General features: G+C 34.6%; 3 protein-coding genes across 3 annotated transcripts in view; 1 reads left to right on the top strand and 2 right to left on the bottom strand.

Annotated features, from left to right (window-relative positions):
- The window catches only part of LOC126840145 (C3 and PZP-like alpha-2-macroglobulin domain-containing protein 8), a 72191-nt gene extending 63684 nt beyond the window's left edge, over positions 1–8507 (top strand). The window contains exons 6-24 of the mRNA XM_050575682.1: positions 156–311; positions 398–526; positions 649–815; positions 923–1040; positions 1102–1238; positions 1324–1494; positions 1675–1903; positions 2554–2704; positions 2775–2954; positions 3023–3229; positions 3300–3669; positions 3738–3908; positions 4463–4673; positions 4743–4989; positions 5073–5203; positions 5277–5644; positions 5716–5857; positions 5943–6153; positions 6519–8507. Of these exons, the coding sequence (XP_050431639.1) occupies positions 156–311; positions 398–526; positions 649–815; positions 923–1040; positions 1102–1238; positions 1324–1494; positions 1675–1903; positions 2554–2704; positions 2775–2954; positions 3023–3229; positions 3300–3669; positions 3738–3908; positions 4463–4673; positions 4743–4989; positions 5073–5203; positions 5277–5644; positions 5716–5857; positions 5943–6153; positions 6519–7567 (4545 nt within the window). The 3' untranslated portion in view covers positions 7568–8507. The remainder of the gene's footprint in view (positions 1–155; positions 312–397; positions 527–648; positions 816–922; positions 1041–1101; positions 1239–1323; positions 1495–1674; positions 1904–2553; positions 2705–2774; positions 2955–3022; positions 3230–3299; positions 3670–3737; positions 3909–4462; positions 4674–4742; positions 4990–5072; positions 5204–5276; positions 5645–5715; positions 5858–5942; positions 6154–6518) is intronic.
- Positions 8508–9226: 719 nt separating this feature from the next.
- Positions 9227–14939, bottom strand: LOC126840147 (muscle-specific protein 20-like). Its single transcript, XM_050575684.1, has 5 exons — positions 14783–14939; positions 10261–10342; positions 10035–10164; positions 9611–9731; positions 9227–9520 (listed from the first exon to the last, which is right to left on the bottom strand). Exons 1-5 carry the CDS (start codon positions 14807–14809, stop codon positions 9329–9331), a joined length of 552 nt encoding a protein of 183 aa, XP_050431641.1. The 5' UTR covers positions 14810–14939; the 3' UTR covers positions 9227–9328.
- A 1741-nt stretch (positions 14940–16680) lies between these two features.
- Positions 16681–17877, bottom strand: LOC126840888 (DNA-directed RNA polymerases I, II, and III subunit RPABC5). The gene is made up of 3 exons (XM_050576877.1): positions 17704–17877; positions 17072–17189; positions 16681–16889 (listed from the first exon to the last, which is right to left on the bottom strand). The coding sequence occupies exons 2-3, from the start codon at positions 17164–17166 to the stop codon at positions 16781–16783; spliced, it is 204 nt and encodes a 67-aa protein (XP_050432834.1). The 5' UTR covers positions 17167–17189; positions 17704–17877; the 3' UTR covers positions 16681–16780.
- Between the last annotated feature and the right edge of the window lie 41 nt (positions 17878–17918).

The following is a 17918-nucleotide window of genomic DNA, read 5'->3' on the forward strand; positions in this document are numbered from 1 at the left end:
ATGAAACAATGCACTTTCTTTTAATCAGCGAATTTCCTGTTAGGTTAGGTCCTCGTATAAGCTATCCAGGAATTCTACTTTGTCACAATACCAACCACAACTCATCCACATCCTAATAGATAAGTGTTCTAACCAATATTATGGGTTTTTTTTAGGTTGAAGCTATGAGCTCCGAAAAGAACCTGCGCGTTCGCGTTAAGGTGTTCGACAACTCCACTGCGATATACAGCCAGGACGTCGAGATGCTGCAGGGAGAGGGTACATTCGTTGTGCCTGCTATACTATCGGATAGTGAAATTATTGTGCTCCAGGTAAGCGCAGGATTTAAAATAATCTTACAATTTCAGTGTTACATGTGGTGTATTCGTTATTTAATTCGTTATCTATTATTATACAGGCCGAACTAGTTTCTGTCGAGGGAAAAGAAATAGAAGGACACTACGTGTTGGCCAAAGAGTTCATACAGAAATGGAACTCGTCTTCGGATTGCTATTTGTTGGTCGAAGGAATAGACCATACATTAGTGGTAAGATCAAACGAATGGAAATGTTTACAGGATAATTATTTTTCTCAGCTTTTTTTTTACAATTTTAAAATTTCACTGCTAGCAGTTCTATCAGTTAAATCTGTTTTATTGTGAATACATAGGCGAACGAGGAAGCTGAAGTGGCGGTGCTGTCATCGTGTCCGTGTAATCGTGATGTAAATTACGTTGTAACCACCGAAGGTCACGTGACATACTGGCATAAGTACAAACCTCAAGTTCAGATGACGAAAATCATGGATCAAGTGGATATTTGTCGGTTCAATTTAACGTACGTACATAAACTACATAATGTTATAAAGAATAGGTCTTTTTTTTGGTCACAATTCCAAAAGAGACATCTCCGATAAATATATTTAAAATATATCTATTTTACAGATTCAACGTTGACTCTGTTATGGCACCAACCAGTCATTTGTTGGTTTACTACACCACCGAGGACGGGGAAACCATAAATGATGTGATCAGCTTCAATGTGAAACAAACCGATCCAAAGGTAACTATGATAACAGCTATAACCATTTCCGATAGGCCGGCTAAATGATTTCGGTTTTTAGGTGAAAATGATGTTGAAAAATAACAAAAACAACAACTGGTACCCCGAACAAGTTCTTCAAGTTAGCGTAATGGCCGAAGAGAACTCTCTGGTTTGCTTGATCGGCGGTAGAGGAACGGAAAACAATTCACCGGTCAGGTTAGTCGAAACAGGGTTTGGACGGTTTCCAAAATTTTATTGGGGATAATAAGACATTTCTTTTTTTGTGGCTTCTTACCAACAGAAACACCGACGACGACACGGATCTCCTGGAATCCGGCTTGTTGTTTTTGGAAAAAAGCTCAGACGGCAAAGTCACCACTTCCAGACAGAGTGACCTGTACCCTAAACATCATAGTTTCTTGGACACGTTTTCGATGGAGCAGTTGTGGATATGGAAATGTGATAACTTCACGTGAGTAAACATTTTCACGTTATACAATTTCCCAAGTCTGTCAATCTTGGCTACAAAAGCTACAACATTTTTAACTAATTAACTAGCTTCTTATTAAGTTTGTATACTTCTTGAACATTTCATAACGCCAGTTTTATAGGTACACGACATTAATTGATTAATCATATCGATTTTTAACAGAGGTGACATTGTGAAAAATGGAATCAGCATACAAGCACCGCCCAAAGCCGGTCATTGGAAATTGCGCATGTTGACTGTCGGAAATTCTGGTTTGAAAATCACTGACACGATAGACGTTAAGGTCACCAGCACTTTGGAAGTGGATATTCGCACTCCCGTCGACATAAACGTTGGCGAGACTGTGCAAACCGACATCTACGTCGCCAACAACGTCAACTCTTGTATGGACGTAAGTGTATCCTATCCGACGATACAATTCCCTGTACTCGGTTAGGTTAGGTTAGGTTAGGTGACCACTTAAAACTAAATAAACACTTTGTTTTATAAGACGTTCAACAGTGAACAGCATAATCGGTACCAGAGAATTGTATTTTCTATTATTCTGTTCACACTGCAGCTTACTGGTTGTAGTATAAGAAACCTTCTTCTTCTCATTTATCTTCGCCTTACACTCCCAACTACATGGACTCGGCCACCATAGGCCTACACCTACATAGAGCTCGATCTTCTCGTTCAAACATCCCAGCTATCCTCATATCACTCTCTATTCCGCCCATCCATCTTTTCTTTGATATTCCTCTTCCTCCTTTTCCCTCTACATTCATCTTCATAATACCTCTCACTGCCTCTGCCTCATATCTCCTCATAACGTGACCGAACCATCTCAGCCTATTCTATCTCATTTTCTCCACAATTGATGCAACCCCTACCTTTATGCATTCATTTATTATTCCATCTTCCCTAGTCACTCCATTCATCCATCTTGACATTCTCATCTCCGTTATACTCATTCTCTGTTCAATTGATAGTTTTCTTATCTACTGAACTTATCTTAAACCTAACCTAACCTAAAAAAACCTTCTAAACGCATGTCGACAGGTGAACGCACTGCTCTCGTTGACCGAAGGGGCAGTGTTCAGCAGTTCAAATCAACCCTTCGTGGCGGAAAAAATGAGATTGGGAGCTTATGGTGCAACGTCGTTGATCGTCAGAATTACTGCGCTAAAAGAAGGCGTAAAAAATTTAACCGGTATGCCCCCAACACGCGATTCAAGTGTTTTTTGCCGGCTTATTTCAATATTATTACTGACATTTCTTAGTTGACATTTCTGGATTCGTGAGTGAAAAATGCCACTCGGTCGACGACAGCCGCAAGACGGACGAATCAGACATTTTGAACAATTCGTCTGCCAGCGTTGTCGTCAAGTCCGTATCGATCAACGTGCATCCCGAAGGAGTCCAACGTCAGACTACCGACAGCGCATATTTTTGCGCCAATGGTAATCAATAGTCACCTAACATTTTTGTACTATTTTAAGACACGAATGCTAACCTTAACCACGTGTAGAACAACTTGTCGTGTCGACGACGTCGGATTTCCGTTATCAACATGTGACGGCGCCTAAGAACCGAGATGGGATTGTGTTTGAAATCCACGCGAAGAAAAGCGCTCACATCCTATTGAGTCAAGAGCGCAAACCCACCACCATGATGTATCAAATCGTCCTGGGCGATTTGGACAATACCATCTCGTGGATCGGTCGAGGAAAACACGGTAAATACCCAACTTGATCATTTCCTAAGCATTCTGCACGTTGTTTGATTGTTTTTAATAATTTCTCAAGGAAACGGCGTTCACCTAACAAGCCGCAACACGCCTGGAATCCTATCCGAAGAAGAACCTCGCACGTTTTGGATCAGTTGGGAAAAAGGAGTGTTGGCTTTTGGTTACGGCCAAGAGATCCACCAGTACCCGTTGCTGAAATGGAATATGGACAAAAAAATCAAAGTGAACCATATAGGTTTTGCGACCGTCGTGGGAACTACTGGGCAATTCAGAGTCTGGAACTACAACAATGAGGCTGGTTTTTCTCAAGTGTTACACTTGGAAACCCCGAATTCGGTAATATCTGGATCCGAGACCGGTACGTTGGTCGTCACCGGAGGACTCAATTTCCCGTTCTTTGTGCAAAATCAACCGAAATTGTCCACAAGGTATTGCGCATCAAACGCATTAGCAACGCGCTTATATATTATTTGAAACGTGTATAATGTTTGTTTAGCTTGGTTTCGTTCCTCACAACGTTCACTCCACTACTGACTTCGGAGCACAACAACAACGGCACCGAAGAAAACTCATTGGCGAATCTCCTGTCGAAAACCATACCCGTACTGCTCTCATACCAAAACGTCGATGGGTCTTTTGGAGATCATCCGAACATTCCATGCTATTGGTAAGTAATTAACATAATAGCAGGCGTTTAGTTAATTAACTACCAAGTTTGGAGAAAGTTATAGGGTAAGACAGGTAATGCAGATGGGTGATAATGAAATGTGTGAAGTCGATAGGTTTAAGTACTTAGATCGGTGGCACAAAAAAAATGGTGGGTACGAGAAGGATGTGAAAAATAGAATAAATTGTGAATGGATGAAGTGGAGGGGAGCGTCGGGTGTTTTGTGTGACTGGAGGATGCCTATAAGATTGAAAGTTAAATTTTATAGGGTCGGAATGTTGGGCGATAAATAAGAGAACTGAACAGATAATGAGTGTAGCGGAGATGAGAATGTTAAAATGCATGAGTGGAATGACTAGGGAAGATAGAATAAGAAATTAATACATAAGGGGAAGTCTAGGAGTTGTATCAGTTGTGGAGAAAATGAGAGAGAATAGGCTGAGATGGTTCGGTCGTGTTGATGAGGAAGAGATGAGGCGAGAGGCAATGAGAGGTGTTATGAAAGATGGAATATTAGAGGGAACAAACATGACCTGGCCAATGACTGTTTGCAGGTGCAATGTTCGCGTGCTTGAAATTTTATGGAGAAGTCAGTCTCACGTTGGCGTCGACCCTCAACTGATTGACGGGTTGAAAAATTGGATACAAAAACAAACTTTGGATGATTTTTCCACCGTTGTGGCCAAAACCGATTTGAAAACCAACCAAATCATTGCCGCTTGCGACACTTTGGCCACCTTAATGGAGTTGGGCGTGGAATCTGAAGTAGACGTCTTAATTTAATTAAAACTCGTATTTTATTCTTATTAACCATTACGTTTTTACTTGGAACAGACCGACACGAAAATCGCCAATCATAGTAAGTCATTGGTCGAACAACGTTTGGATGAAATCGTCAAACCATATCCGCTGGCCCTGGCCAGTTACGCGTTAATGATGGCCAACAGTAAGCTCACAGCGAAAGCGTTGACAAAACTGCAATCATTATCGACGAACCAGGAGAGTGAATTCGGTTGGCCTAAAGTGCACTCGACGTCCGATTGGTACGACGAAGTAGTCCCTCAGAATAAAGGAAACAACAGTGAGCGAACCAACCTAACTAGGTCATTTCGATTGGTGTAGGATATTGAAAATGTCATGTTTTTTTTTTTTTTTTGCTTTCAGTTTCGATTGACGAGTTCAAAGCTTCGTTGTACTGTTTGATGATATATTCGGCGAAACGTGACTTGAAAACATCCGAACCCATAGTCCGTTACCTGTACTACAGAACAAAGGTGTTGGACACTCATCCAGAAGTATGCGGACAATTTTTTTTTATTTGTTGAAATCACACCAATGACTTTGACTATATCTTGATCGCGCTTTCAGTTGGCGTATTTGGCCGTCAAAGCTTTTGCCATGTTCGACAAAATCGGATCGGACCCCCATCGGAAACTAACTGTTTCGCTAGCCACGTCTGGAATGGAGTTAACCGACACTCTGGAATTCGATCCAAGCACCAAGTCACAGTACTTGCATTTGCCGTCGCTTCCTACCAAAGTTTTCGTCTACGCCACAGGAGCTGGGTGCTCTACAATTCAGGGCCGAGTCCTTTATTCCACATACATTACGGCGGAAAACGACAACAAGCTATTTGATCTTTGGTCAGCGGTCACCGACGTCATTCAACCGAGTAAAGGTTTTACAGACGAGACCTACGGCCATTCGACCACTCTGAGACTTCAAACGTGCTTCAGGTATTTTTCCCACAACCAAAAGGTATTTTTGTTTTACAATAGTAATGGTTTCCTTTTAATCAAACGTATAGAATGAATAACGAGTCGGAAGACGCGGTGAGGTTGGAGGTAAAACTGTTTTCTGGTTTCTATTTCGAGCGAATATCCTACTCCAGCCTGCCGGACGTCCATCACGGTTCACACTCGAATCGCGTTTGGTTTGTCTTCTCGAAGGTACGCCCACTCGTCAATCCAATATAACCACAACAGCTATACTAGTAGACCTAACCGATCGGTATAATCGTCTTGTGATTAACAGGTGACCAAAGGCTGTATCGTATGCGTGTCTTATACGGCAAAGAACGTCCAGAAAGTCACTGGATTACGGCCGGCCTTGGCGAAGGTCTACGTTGTTTCTAAGCCGGATCAGAGTGCGTACAAATTGTTCCACGTGGACGAAGAGCAAAACCCGTTGGCCGAAGGATTGACCGATTTACAAATGGCCGACTGGATAACCAACGACACCAATAGTAAGACACTTGTATTCAATGTCAAAATGGCGATGCCTTGGTATATCATGTTTGTAGCTAATGTGAATTTAGTGGAACTTAAAAGTAAAAAAATTATAAATTATGTCCTCAACCAGACTGAAGTGTGTCTGCATAAAGTAGAATGGTATAATACGTATTAGTTGTGATTGAGTGTAAATTTAAACTATTGCGTTTGAACGATAGTGAAAAAATAAGATAAGAAGTAGAAATGCGGTCGAGGAATGTCAATAAACGTAAAAAATTATGTGTTGTATGAAAAAAAAAATGTGATAAAGCTATCAGACCACAAAGATTGAGACCTCAATGGACTTTTTGAGTAATATTATTTCATTTATTTAACACAGGTTTGCCTGCTGTTGAAAACGAAAATCCGTGCAAATGCAACAACCGTTGCGAATCGACACTGTCCAAATTGGCACCGAAGACTACTACTGTCATTCCTACAACTGCAAAACCGCCTACGTCGACGACTAAAATCTTATCTTCGACGGCCAACGTAAAAGCATCAACTACGGCTAACGTAGCAGAACAGACAACGGCCGACGTAAAAGCATTACCTACGGCTACCGTAACAGAACAGACGACGGCTAACGTAAAAGAATCGACAGCGGCTAACGTAAAAGAAATGATAACGGCAAACGTAAACGAACCGACAACGGCTAACGTAGAAGAACCGACCACGGCTAAAGAACAATTGTCGACTAGGGCCAACGTAGAAGCGCCGAGGAAGCCAATGATCGCCACGATACCGATGAAGTCCAAACGGGCCCCAGTAAAATCAACCGGAAACGTCGTGAGAAACATGAAAAAGCCCAAAAAGAACAGTGCCAAAGAACAAGACTCCAACTCCAAGCACCGGTCCGACGGAAACAATTCCGAGTCACCAGACGCCGGACCTCCCAACGACAACAACAAGGGTAACTCCGAAACTGCGGCCATATCGTCGAAAACGGCCCATTCCAATACCGCAGCGAGGAACAACAAGCAAGGGCCAAGCTCCACGGCGAAGCCGACGACCACTGCGGCGGCGTCCAAGACCACCGTTGCGCCTGGTACGACCACTGCGACATCGTCCAAGACGACCATTGCGCCTGGTACGACCACTATGGCTCCGTCCAAGACCGCGGCCACCACCCAACGCGCCGTCGCGCCGTCCACCACTTCGCCATCGACGCCCAAGTCCAGTACGGCCGCCAACAAGGTGGTCGCGTCGTCCACGACGGCCAAACCGTCGACGGCCACGTCTCCGACCGTAATGTCCACAACAGCGGCCAAGCCCACAATGGCCAAACCGACGGCCACGGCCACAACGGCCAAACCGACGGCGCCCGACCTAGTTCTGGATGCCGTAAAAAACAAAAAAATCAACGGCGAAAAATTCAACAAAAAATAATCACATCGAATGTCGTTTTAAAAAATGCTCCAAAAAAAAAAAAAAACTAATCCTTTTGTAATTGTCGTTTAAAAAAATCCTAAAAATTACTCTTTCGCGTTTGTGTACATTTTGTACATATACGGTTCTCTTTTGCCCAGAATTGGGTAAAAATATGTCCTCCTCCTCGAGGAGAAACATATAATAAATCATGACTATTATGTTTTATGCCCACTCCTACAATCGTACCACCCCTCCTTATCTCTTATCAGTCAATATAATAAGTCAACAGATTTTGATCATACAGAAAAATGTTTAACAAACAATTTTAAACTGACCCTCAACCATAAAACTTACTCATTTTTATTAAAAAAAATATCCACCAATAAAATCTAAAAGCATTATTACATCAGATTCTAATTTTTAACATCTATAATGGGTAAAATTATAGAAATATTTTATTTGTTTATAATTGTCCACTGCTTACAAAAATTATTAACTTATTAAAACACTTAAATTAACGCGACTCTATAAAAATTAATTTTCAAAAGCTTTAGTAAACGTAATAATCTTTAAACAATTTAATTATAATTATGTTGAAGATGTCTAGTAATGATGTATAATATCTTTTACTATCTCTTACTTTTATCTGTTTTTTTTTCATTGAGTGACAATCAATCGATTCGCGTTTCACAGTTGACGTTACCTTAGTGTTGTAATCCGCCTTTTTATTTGCCATTTCCAATTATTAAGTACCCACAAATATAATATTATATAAACGTGCTCAAATAATGTTTAATAGAATTAATGTGCCAATTTTAGAAAACCAATTTTTGGTGCTTTTTGCGTTTGGCTAGTCAATTTGTTATATTATTTGACATTATAATATTATTACGTTCGATTTTACTGTCACTAAACCGTGTCAATGTCTTATCTTACACGTATAACGTTATTATTAAATGATTATAAAATTATAGTATTATTAGAATATATTATGTATAAAAAAAAAGCAATAGCAATTGCAATTTTTTTTCAGCTTAATAAAATTAAAAAAAAAAAAAATACCTAGAAGATATTATACATAGATATAATATGTAATATAGTTTATAATATTTTAATGTTTTTTAAAAAAATAGTATTTTTCATATATTTTAAGCACTAATTTCAGTGAAAAAAACAACAGTAAATAAAAACAATTGCATTAAATTATTTTTCAACGTGCACTTACCTTAATAATATTATGTCGTTATTTGCACACCTTTGAATTGTATATTTATTATTTTCAAAAGTGGTTTGAATGAATAAATTCTACGTTGTTAAGTCCAAATATAGTTGTACTTGATCGTCACAATTTTTTGTTATAAATTTAAATCCATATAAGGTGTAGACAATATTAGGTATATTCTCTTTGTAGAGGCGCCGCTTAGAATCAGTTTTGAAAACTCACTAATTTCCCATACGATATTTATACAGTTTATTTTTTTAATAATATTATATTATGAACATTTTTAGATGTTTTAACAATATTGTGTTGTGCGATAATAGTAATATATTGGAGTGTGTTGGACAAATGTTGTATTCGGTCGTGAACGCTGTTTTCGGTGGCTTATAATACTTTTTACTAGTAACACAATTATTATGTTTTATCTCGAATTATAAATAAAACACAAATAGTCGCTCTAAACTAGTAGTATAATGTTGTTAGATTATAATTTTATTAAGTTTAGCGAACACAAGTAAATAAGAAAATATATTATGTGTACGTTTGTTACAACCGAAATGTTATTTTCCCAGCAAGATTTTCCTGCTAGCCCCAAAGTTTTGTCCGGCCTGCGTGGCACCTTTGTTTTGGCCCGCTTGCAGTCCGATGATACCCTCTCCGGCCCTCAGCTGGTCTTCCGTCCAGTCGCGTTTGTTCTCTTCCGAAGGCCTAGGGCCCAAAGACGGACCCCTCCACTCCAAGTGTTTGTACGCCTGTGTAGCCCCAAACGGACCGGAAAATAAAATTTGCCATTAGGTACTATACGACGGACCCGGTGTGCCTGGACATGGCGCAGGACTTACCGTTCTGCCGATGGCGAATATGGTCATGGTCACCCTGCAGATGTTCTTCTGTTCCCACAAGTCAACCGTCTGGAACAAGTCCACGTCCGGCACTCCGTATTCGATACAAGCCTTTTGAAATCTACACAAAAATCACATTACACTTGAGCGTTAAAGGCCTACACAACCAGAAAAACCCATTAGCAACCCCGATTTATCTTTTGTTTGTATTTAGGACGTGATCTAACCTAACCAAACCTAACCAAACCTAACCAAACCTAACCAAACCTAACCAAACCTAACCAAACCTAACCTAACCAAACCAAACCAAACCTAACCAAACCATAAAACTTATTTAAGGTATACTCTATTTTCCCAAAAGTGTTTAAAATATGTTAAATCGTACCGGTTTTGTTATTTATACATTTAATATTACTGTACTCACTGGTTAATGTTGTCCATCATCTTGTAATCGCCGCCCGATGTGTTAATTTTGTGTATGCATCCTGGTGCTAGTTTGTTCATCAGTTTACATAACAAGATGCCGTCTCTAAGGGAATGCTCGTACGATACACCTGTACATAGTGAGGTTAATCAAGTCATATAATTAGTATCAAGGAATGTGAGTATGTACTATGTAACATAATAATATCAAAAAAATTGAAAATCACCGGCAGGGAACTTTTCACCGGTCACGGCTTCGATCCATTGTCGTGCTTCCAGTTCTTGTTCCGGGTCTCTTCTACCGGCAACCTACAACAGATGCGTTTATCTAATTAGTAAGTATAACCCCATTTGGGGAGGGAGATGTTTCTGTGTTTTTACCACCCTCAAAATTGTATGCATTTTATACCATCATTGGTACGGAGAGGAGAGTTGATAATATTAATAGTGCTTGAGCAACTGGTACTTAACCTAACCAAACTTAGCCAAACCTAACCTAATCTAGCCACCACTCATTTTAGCGGAATTGCGCCTCTGTATAAAATTGATGATGTCATTACAAACATATTTACAGCTCGAAGAATTCCAAATACAAAACCTTAAGACACTATGTTTGATCTCAGATTTAGGATTTCATCTCGGTTTATATTAGACTGTTTTATACTTGTACGGTTAGTGGTTCGCACAATTTCATAAATATATTTTTCAAAAAATTAACTCCATCCCTTAAGGAACAAATACTAGAGTATAGCCATGATTAAATAAACTGTCATTCTCTAACACTGATTATGTGTATGCTTTTATTGTGATAAATACATCTCAAAATTTTAACCCAGTCTTTAGGCCATACTGAGAGTATAGAGGGGTAAAATTTGTAACCTCTAAAATTATGAATATGAATTAAAATGTAATTCATATTGTGAAATTAAATTAAAAGTAATGTATTAAGGTTGTACTTAGGGAGGCATAACTGTGTTCAGTTATATTTTTTTTCGAAGATAAATCTCCAAGTTATAGCTAAAATTTAAGTATAAGTGAGACCTGTTGTGTTGATTTCACATGGAACCCTTTTACTTTTATGAAGTTCATTATTTTATAGAGGTTGAATGTTGATATTGAATAATAACTGAAAAGTTATTTTTATCAGAAAAACAATAAATAAGCCTATTCATTTTATATGGTGTTATAAAAATAATGTCTTTGAGGCCTTCAAAAACGTATCGAATCCAAATACGATGTACAAAGTTTACATAATGACTCCAATAAAGATAGTTAAGCTTTTTTAAAAATCTAACAAATTGAATACTATAGTGACTAAAATTTGAAAAATCCTTGATACTGTCTGTACCGAGGCTGTATCGATTGAATTATGTGTGTCATGACCTCTCTAAAAAAAAAAAAAATCTACTTATCGATGACTACCATGTTTGGTCTTGTTTCACATCAACAAGTTTAGTGTACTAAGGTGATTGACATTCAGCGGTCACATTTTGGCATTGTCAGGATAATACACACATTGTAAACATGTTTTTTTTTTTATTTATATAAAATACGATCAACTGGTGCCTGCTGATTTACTATATGTTGATAAAAAATTCTAAAAAAAAACCTGCACAACCCTTTGTTGTTTTTTTTTTAAAACCGACACGTTTTGTTAGTGTTTAATTATAACATATGTATATCATACGATCAAATAACTCAGACGGAGGCGGTATTCGTCATAGCTATGATACACTCAATTTTTGAATAATCTCCAAATTCTATTTTGGAAATCTTTTTATAAAATAACAAACGCCGCCCTCGCGATAAATACATTTTATGTTCTTTGGCGACCGGCCAATTATTGCGGTAAACACCGGTATAGACTTGATTATTTTGTTAAAACCGATCATAGGCTTCGTGAAATTTCTTAGCTGACAAGTTTGACCCAAATAGTCGATTATTATTAATTACCGAATAAATAAATCCGAAAGTGGACCGAAATACCCTCAAACGTTTCGAATAATAATAATTCACTACAATTAATAATATGTTCAATATCTACATCTACTCATGTTTTTTAGCAATTATTATATCGCTGGGAAGTTTCTTAATAAATAAAATAAAAGGTTTCATCTCAATGAAAATATTTCCAACTACTTTATTTGAGAACATTTTGTGAAATGCATTTTCGACACATTTAATCACTGGACAAAAAAAATTATTTTTAAAATTTTAAACAATTTCTCGAAGCTTTTAAAGCGTTTAAAATGTTATTATTATTTTTTTTTTTTTTTGTAATAAACAAACATTTTATAATGTTCGTTTATTCGAAATTAAGGCCTAATGTTATACCTAACCTGACCTGACCAAATATTTAGGCCCCTTTGATTTTTGCATTAACTGATTCTCTTATATTATTAGATATTCCATCTAATACACGATAGACTAAACGTTTAGAAAATGTCGCTATAATTATTCTAAATCCCCTGGTGGTATATGTTTAACATAAAGCACGTTGTCTATCTTTAAGTACCTATTTAACTATTTGTATTTTAGTATTTATTTATATTTCTACGACGTGTTACTTTGAAACAAAGAAAATAGGGGAAACCGATGTTTAGAATAAGAAAACGAGGAAACTAATTATAACTCTTTGCTAATTTATCTTCGCCTTGAACTGTATCAAAAATAAAAGTTCAACATATACTTTATATTTAGATCAAGGGTATATTACACTCAAAATTATCCCTTTCTTTATGGGCTCACCAAGTTGACGTAGCTGCAAGTTTTTTTTTTATATATATATTTTCATTTTAATTAATTTGTGTTACATGAAAAAACATGACGGTCGAATAAAGCTATCACATAATATCTCGACCTTACACTTCATGTTAATTATAAACACAGAAATATATACAGAGTGATCCAACTAACGTAAGACACTCGTTTTCTCTAAAAATATGAATATTTTGAAAAAAAAAATTTTCTAAACTTTTAGGTATATATTTTACTACATTTTCCAATATTTTGAAATTTTTTATCACCAATCCTTATAAGCCAAAAAGGGTGATTTTTGGTTTTTTTGAATGGCAATATATATTTTTAACTACATAAATTTGTAGACAAAAAATTAAAAAATATGTTAGCGTTTGAGTTTTCATTTATTTGTTCATTTGTAATGATTTTATAAAGATTTGATAAATGAAAATAAAAAATTCTATCTCTATAAACCAAATAGGGGGATTTTTGGTTTTTTAAATGGCAATATGTTTTTTTAATTACCTAAGTTTGTAGACAAAAAATAAAAAAATATGTTAGCGTTTGTATTTATTATTTTCATTTATCTGTTCATTATAGCTATGACTTTGTAAAGATACATTTCCTTTTAACAATCATCATATTTCTTCGGTTTTCCAAAACCGGTAGTACATAAAATTCATATTTGTATTTGCATTGTCCAATTGGCGATAACATTCTAACAACTAGGAAGTCACGATTGAAAATATTAAGAAAATCCAGTCAAAAAATCAAATCTTTATAAAATCATAATAAGTGAACAAATAAATAAAAATTTAAACACTAACATATTTTTTAATTATTTGGTCTACAAGTTTATGTAATTAAAAACATATGTTGCCGTTTAAAAAAACCAAAAATCCCCCTTTTTGGCTTATAAGGATTGGTAGTAAAAATTTTCAAAATATTGAAAAATATGTACCTAAAAGTTTTGGGGAAAAACATTCTCTAAATATTCATATTTTCAAAGAAAATGAGTGTCTTACGTTCACGTTGGATCACCCTGTATTTCTAGAGAAACTACTAAACAAGTGAAGGCTTGATAATAGAGAATAATTCTTATAATATAACCTCAATATTATTATTTTTGACATTGTTGTAAACTGACCGTGGTTAACACATTTAAGCTTAACCTTTTGGTCACAAATATGTCAATATTTTAACAGTTATTCCGAAATATTGAAATAATTTTTTTTTCGAAAATCTCTTTATCTAAATCTATAAATTATATCTTTTCCCCACAATTAAAAATCACTCATTTCGATATTGAAAAATTATATTATCAACCCATTTCAATAATAATAAAATCAATTAAAATATTCTAAATAAAATATAAAATAAAAACTGATCTTAAAAAAAAAATCTTACTATAACTATATCACTCTATTATTTATCGTGCCAAAATTTCAAAATGTATTATTGTCAGTGAGAAGAGCTTAAAACAAAAAAATTAATTAAAAAACAACTGAATAGTGCCATGTCGTAAATCAAGTAAAAGATTTCCAAAAACATTCTATCTAACTGCCTTTCATAATTACAATGAAAATGTGAAGATTGTATATTAATAGTAAAGCACACAAAAATACATTTGGGAGGCCAAAATTTGCTTTTTTTATTTTTTTATACATATAAAAATAGCTAACAAATTTTGTGTTGATTTCACTGGTGGAATCACCCTGTTATTTTTCCATACTTAAAGAAACAAATGAAAAAACTAATTTAATAATTATCATAACTGGAGACACTGTTTTCACGTTTTCAACTTCCAAACCGAACAACGGCAATGGTGTTTTTTTTTTTTTTTAAATATTAAGCGCCAATTTTTTACGGTTTTTAATTGCATTCTAAACTATTTTATTCATTGGTCTGCCTCATTTTTTTTTTTAACCATAAATCGGCCATGTCGAAATTCAGCTAAACGTACATTGTGCAAGTGTAAAATATAATTTTCTTAGCAGATTTGTATCTTACCTGCCACAGCATGGGGCGTCCAGACATAGTGTATGTACGTTTAGGGTAATTACACAAAAAAAACTTAAAACAGACAAGTATACTTTTGCTGTAACGGGTGTGTGTAGATCGTTTTGAACTGACGACTGAACGGTGTATATTGTGTGCAAAATAAACGTTTACACTGCCAATGACGATTCCCACAACGTTTGAAAAGTAGGAAGGGCGCGTTTATTTTTTCTCATGCGCACAACTTACAATGATGACTAAAAAAATTATAATAATAAATTTTACAACAAACATTATTCGCCGTTTTTTCTTTTACAATATTGAACATTTGTTTGTTACACGTGTGTCCCATCTCCCAACAGTGTAGCAGTATCCCGCAGAGAGTATGTTTATTTAGTTTAAACAACCACTTGTATTAGCTTATAGTTAATGGCAAAAAGAAGAAAATTTAAAAAAGACAGTTTTAAAATGAAATTATACAACGTGTCACTAATTAAATGATTGTATTTTAATTGAACCGCTTATTCAAGGTATGGAATACCTAAGTCACCGTTGTTTTTAATAAAATAACTTTTGGCAGCAAACCGTTTTTTAGAGCGAGACAAACAATTTTTTTTATTCTTTCAATCATTTTTTTTTTTTGTTATGTTCAGTGGTGTGTATTCTTTGGTAAGTTAACCGTTTTTGATTTATTTTAATACTTTTCATTCCTATTCCAAAAAAATGTTTTAAAAACTTTTGAGTTACGAAGAAAACTGTTTTTGTGTTTTCCCAACAATTTGTATTTTTTCTCTCGAAGAAGAAGAAGCAATTCAATTAATTAAATTTATATTATTTCGGTCTTAAAAATATTTCAACTTACAAAACTAAAATAAAAAAATTCCAATTCTTTTGTTTAAAAAAAAAAACTTTTATATAATATTTTTTAATTCAGAAGAACAGAAATATAATAAAAAAAAGTCCCATTTTCTTACAGTTTACTCAATTTGAAACACATTAAAAAGATTTCAAAGGTGTTTTTTTTTAAATAGCGATTAAAAAAAATAAAAAGGCGTGCTAGAGAAAATTTGAAAGTAGATTTGGATTGAATGAATAAAATACAATTTTAAAGTTTTGTTCAAAAAAAGAGTCAACTATTAAATCAAACTAAATTCTTATTGTTAGCAAAAGCTACCTCTTCTATTAAAAATGAAAATACGAAGTTTTATCAAATGCTGTTTAAGTCGTCGTTCTTGTTACACTTGTTTCAAAATTATAGTACTTGATAATTTGCACTTGTTTTTGAATTTGCACAATATTCATATCTATAAATAATAGATGACTTTTTATTCGTCTAATAACTTTATTCGTAACATTATGAATAAATTGTTTATAGATGAAATATTGTCTTTGACAATTTTAAATCTATTTATTTAATAAACAAATATAAATATAATTTATCTTAAATCATTTATTTTTTATTCTAAGATCATTTTTAAGTTGATTTATCATCTGTACACAAATGTACTTAAAATACTTTGATCAAATTAAAAATAATTAATTAAAAAAAAAAAGAATAAGAAACATTATCAGCAAATAATAAATCAAAAAGTCCAATGAAAAAATATTTTGTGATAAATAACCTAATATAAAACATTATTAAATAATATATTTTTTTTCTATTAACAACTTTATTTAGATAATAAACTATTTGAATAATACCCTATTCTGCTGTTCGATAACCAATTTTGAATTATGTCTTTCAGTTGTTTAAGTTTAAATGGTTACAAGACATACATTACACTCCCGTCTACAAAAATCGCCGTTAATATAACTCGTAGGCCTAAATTCTATTTCGATAACAACAATTAGGCTTAAACGGTGTTGATAATTTTGATGGAAATATTATATTTAAGAGATTTACAGAAAAGTTTGGTATCAAAAAAAATATATGTATATTTATTACTTACATAGGTAGACAAAAAAAGTTATTTTATAAATACATAATTTTCATTAAATTTTAATGGAGGTTTATTTTTCAAGAGGCGCGTAGTTGAGAAGCTTTTCGATAAGGTCGACGTGCCCCAGAAGCATGCGCCTACAGCAGTATCTTTTTAATCCAAGAGCATCCAACGCGTCACTGTAAGAAAAAAAATATTTTAAGATGGAACAACATTATGAAAAATGAGTATTAACGTTTTAAATAAAACACACACAGCAACTATCGATACCTAAAATCCGACACATTCATTATATTTCGAATACAAAAACAAGTATTTTGAAAATTCACTTATAGATGAAAAAAAATTCATCTGAACTTACCCTTCAGTGTATTCAGCTTGTAATAAGCCCAAGTAGCTCTCCCATTTGTTGGCTATAACTTTGCCGCACGTAAAACAACGAATGGGAATTATCATAATGAAGAATGATGTTTTTTTACCTGGAAAACAATAAAAATAATTAATAATTACAAATAACTAGTGATCATTTCTTTGATCAACATTGCAATGGTAAGAAAGTGTTTTTTAAATGATTAAACTTAATTAATTTGTAATAAGAATATTTAGCAATAATAATAAAGAATAATTCAATTTAATCAGGTTATGATTGTAGTGCTTAATTAACACTTAATCAGCATCATCAACATTTGCTTAACAGGCCTTTAAGGCCCAACTTTGCCATCATGAAATGATAGTTTCTAGACGAATTCGTTGTTCAGGACGGGTCGTCAGTCGTCACTGGAGAAGGGGATGGAATCTACTTTTCACCAGACGATTTGACAATGAAGTGTTATTTTTTTTATATACAGATAATAGTCAACATTCTAGGTGTTTTTAATTTTACAAGTCTATATAAATCGTGTACCTGCAAATGCCTTCTTTCTATAAAACTAATACAGAACAGTGGATACTATATCTATCAAAGCACAATTATTATTCATCATTTATACTTACTAGTTGAAGACAAAGTACAAACCACCTGAAACAGGCAATGGCTAATATTTATATGACAATAAAACAATGATCAGATCTAAGATGAAATAATAATTTTGATTAAGATAATAACCTTGATATCATTTACGGATTTAGTATTTACCGGAGAAATAAAAATGCGGGAAATAATATTAATTTTAATATTATGAAAAATGAGAGGAGATAACAGTCGGTAA

This window comes from Adelges cooleyi, unplaced genomic scaffold (genome assembly GCF_023614345.1).
Source record: "Adelges cooleyi isolate 19-005CV unplaced genomic scaffold, UGA_ACOO_1.1 ACOO_flye_CR_arks_rails_tigmint_CR_PRNA_376, whole genome shotgun sequence".
NCBI lineage: Eukaryota > Metazoa > Arthropoda > Insecta > Hemiptera > Adelgidae > Adelges > Adelges cooleyi.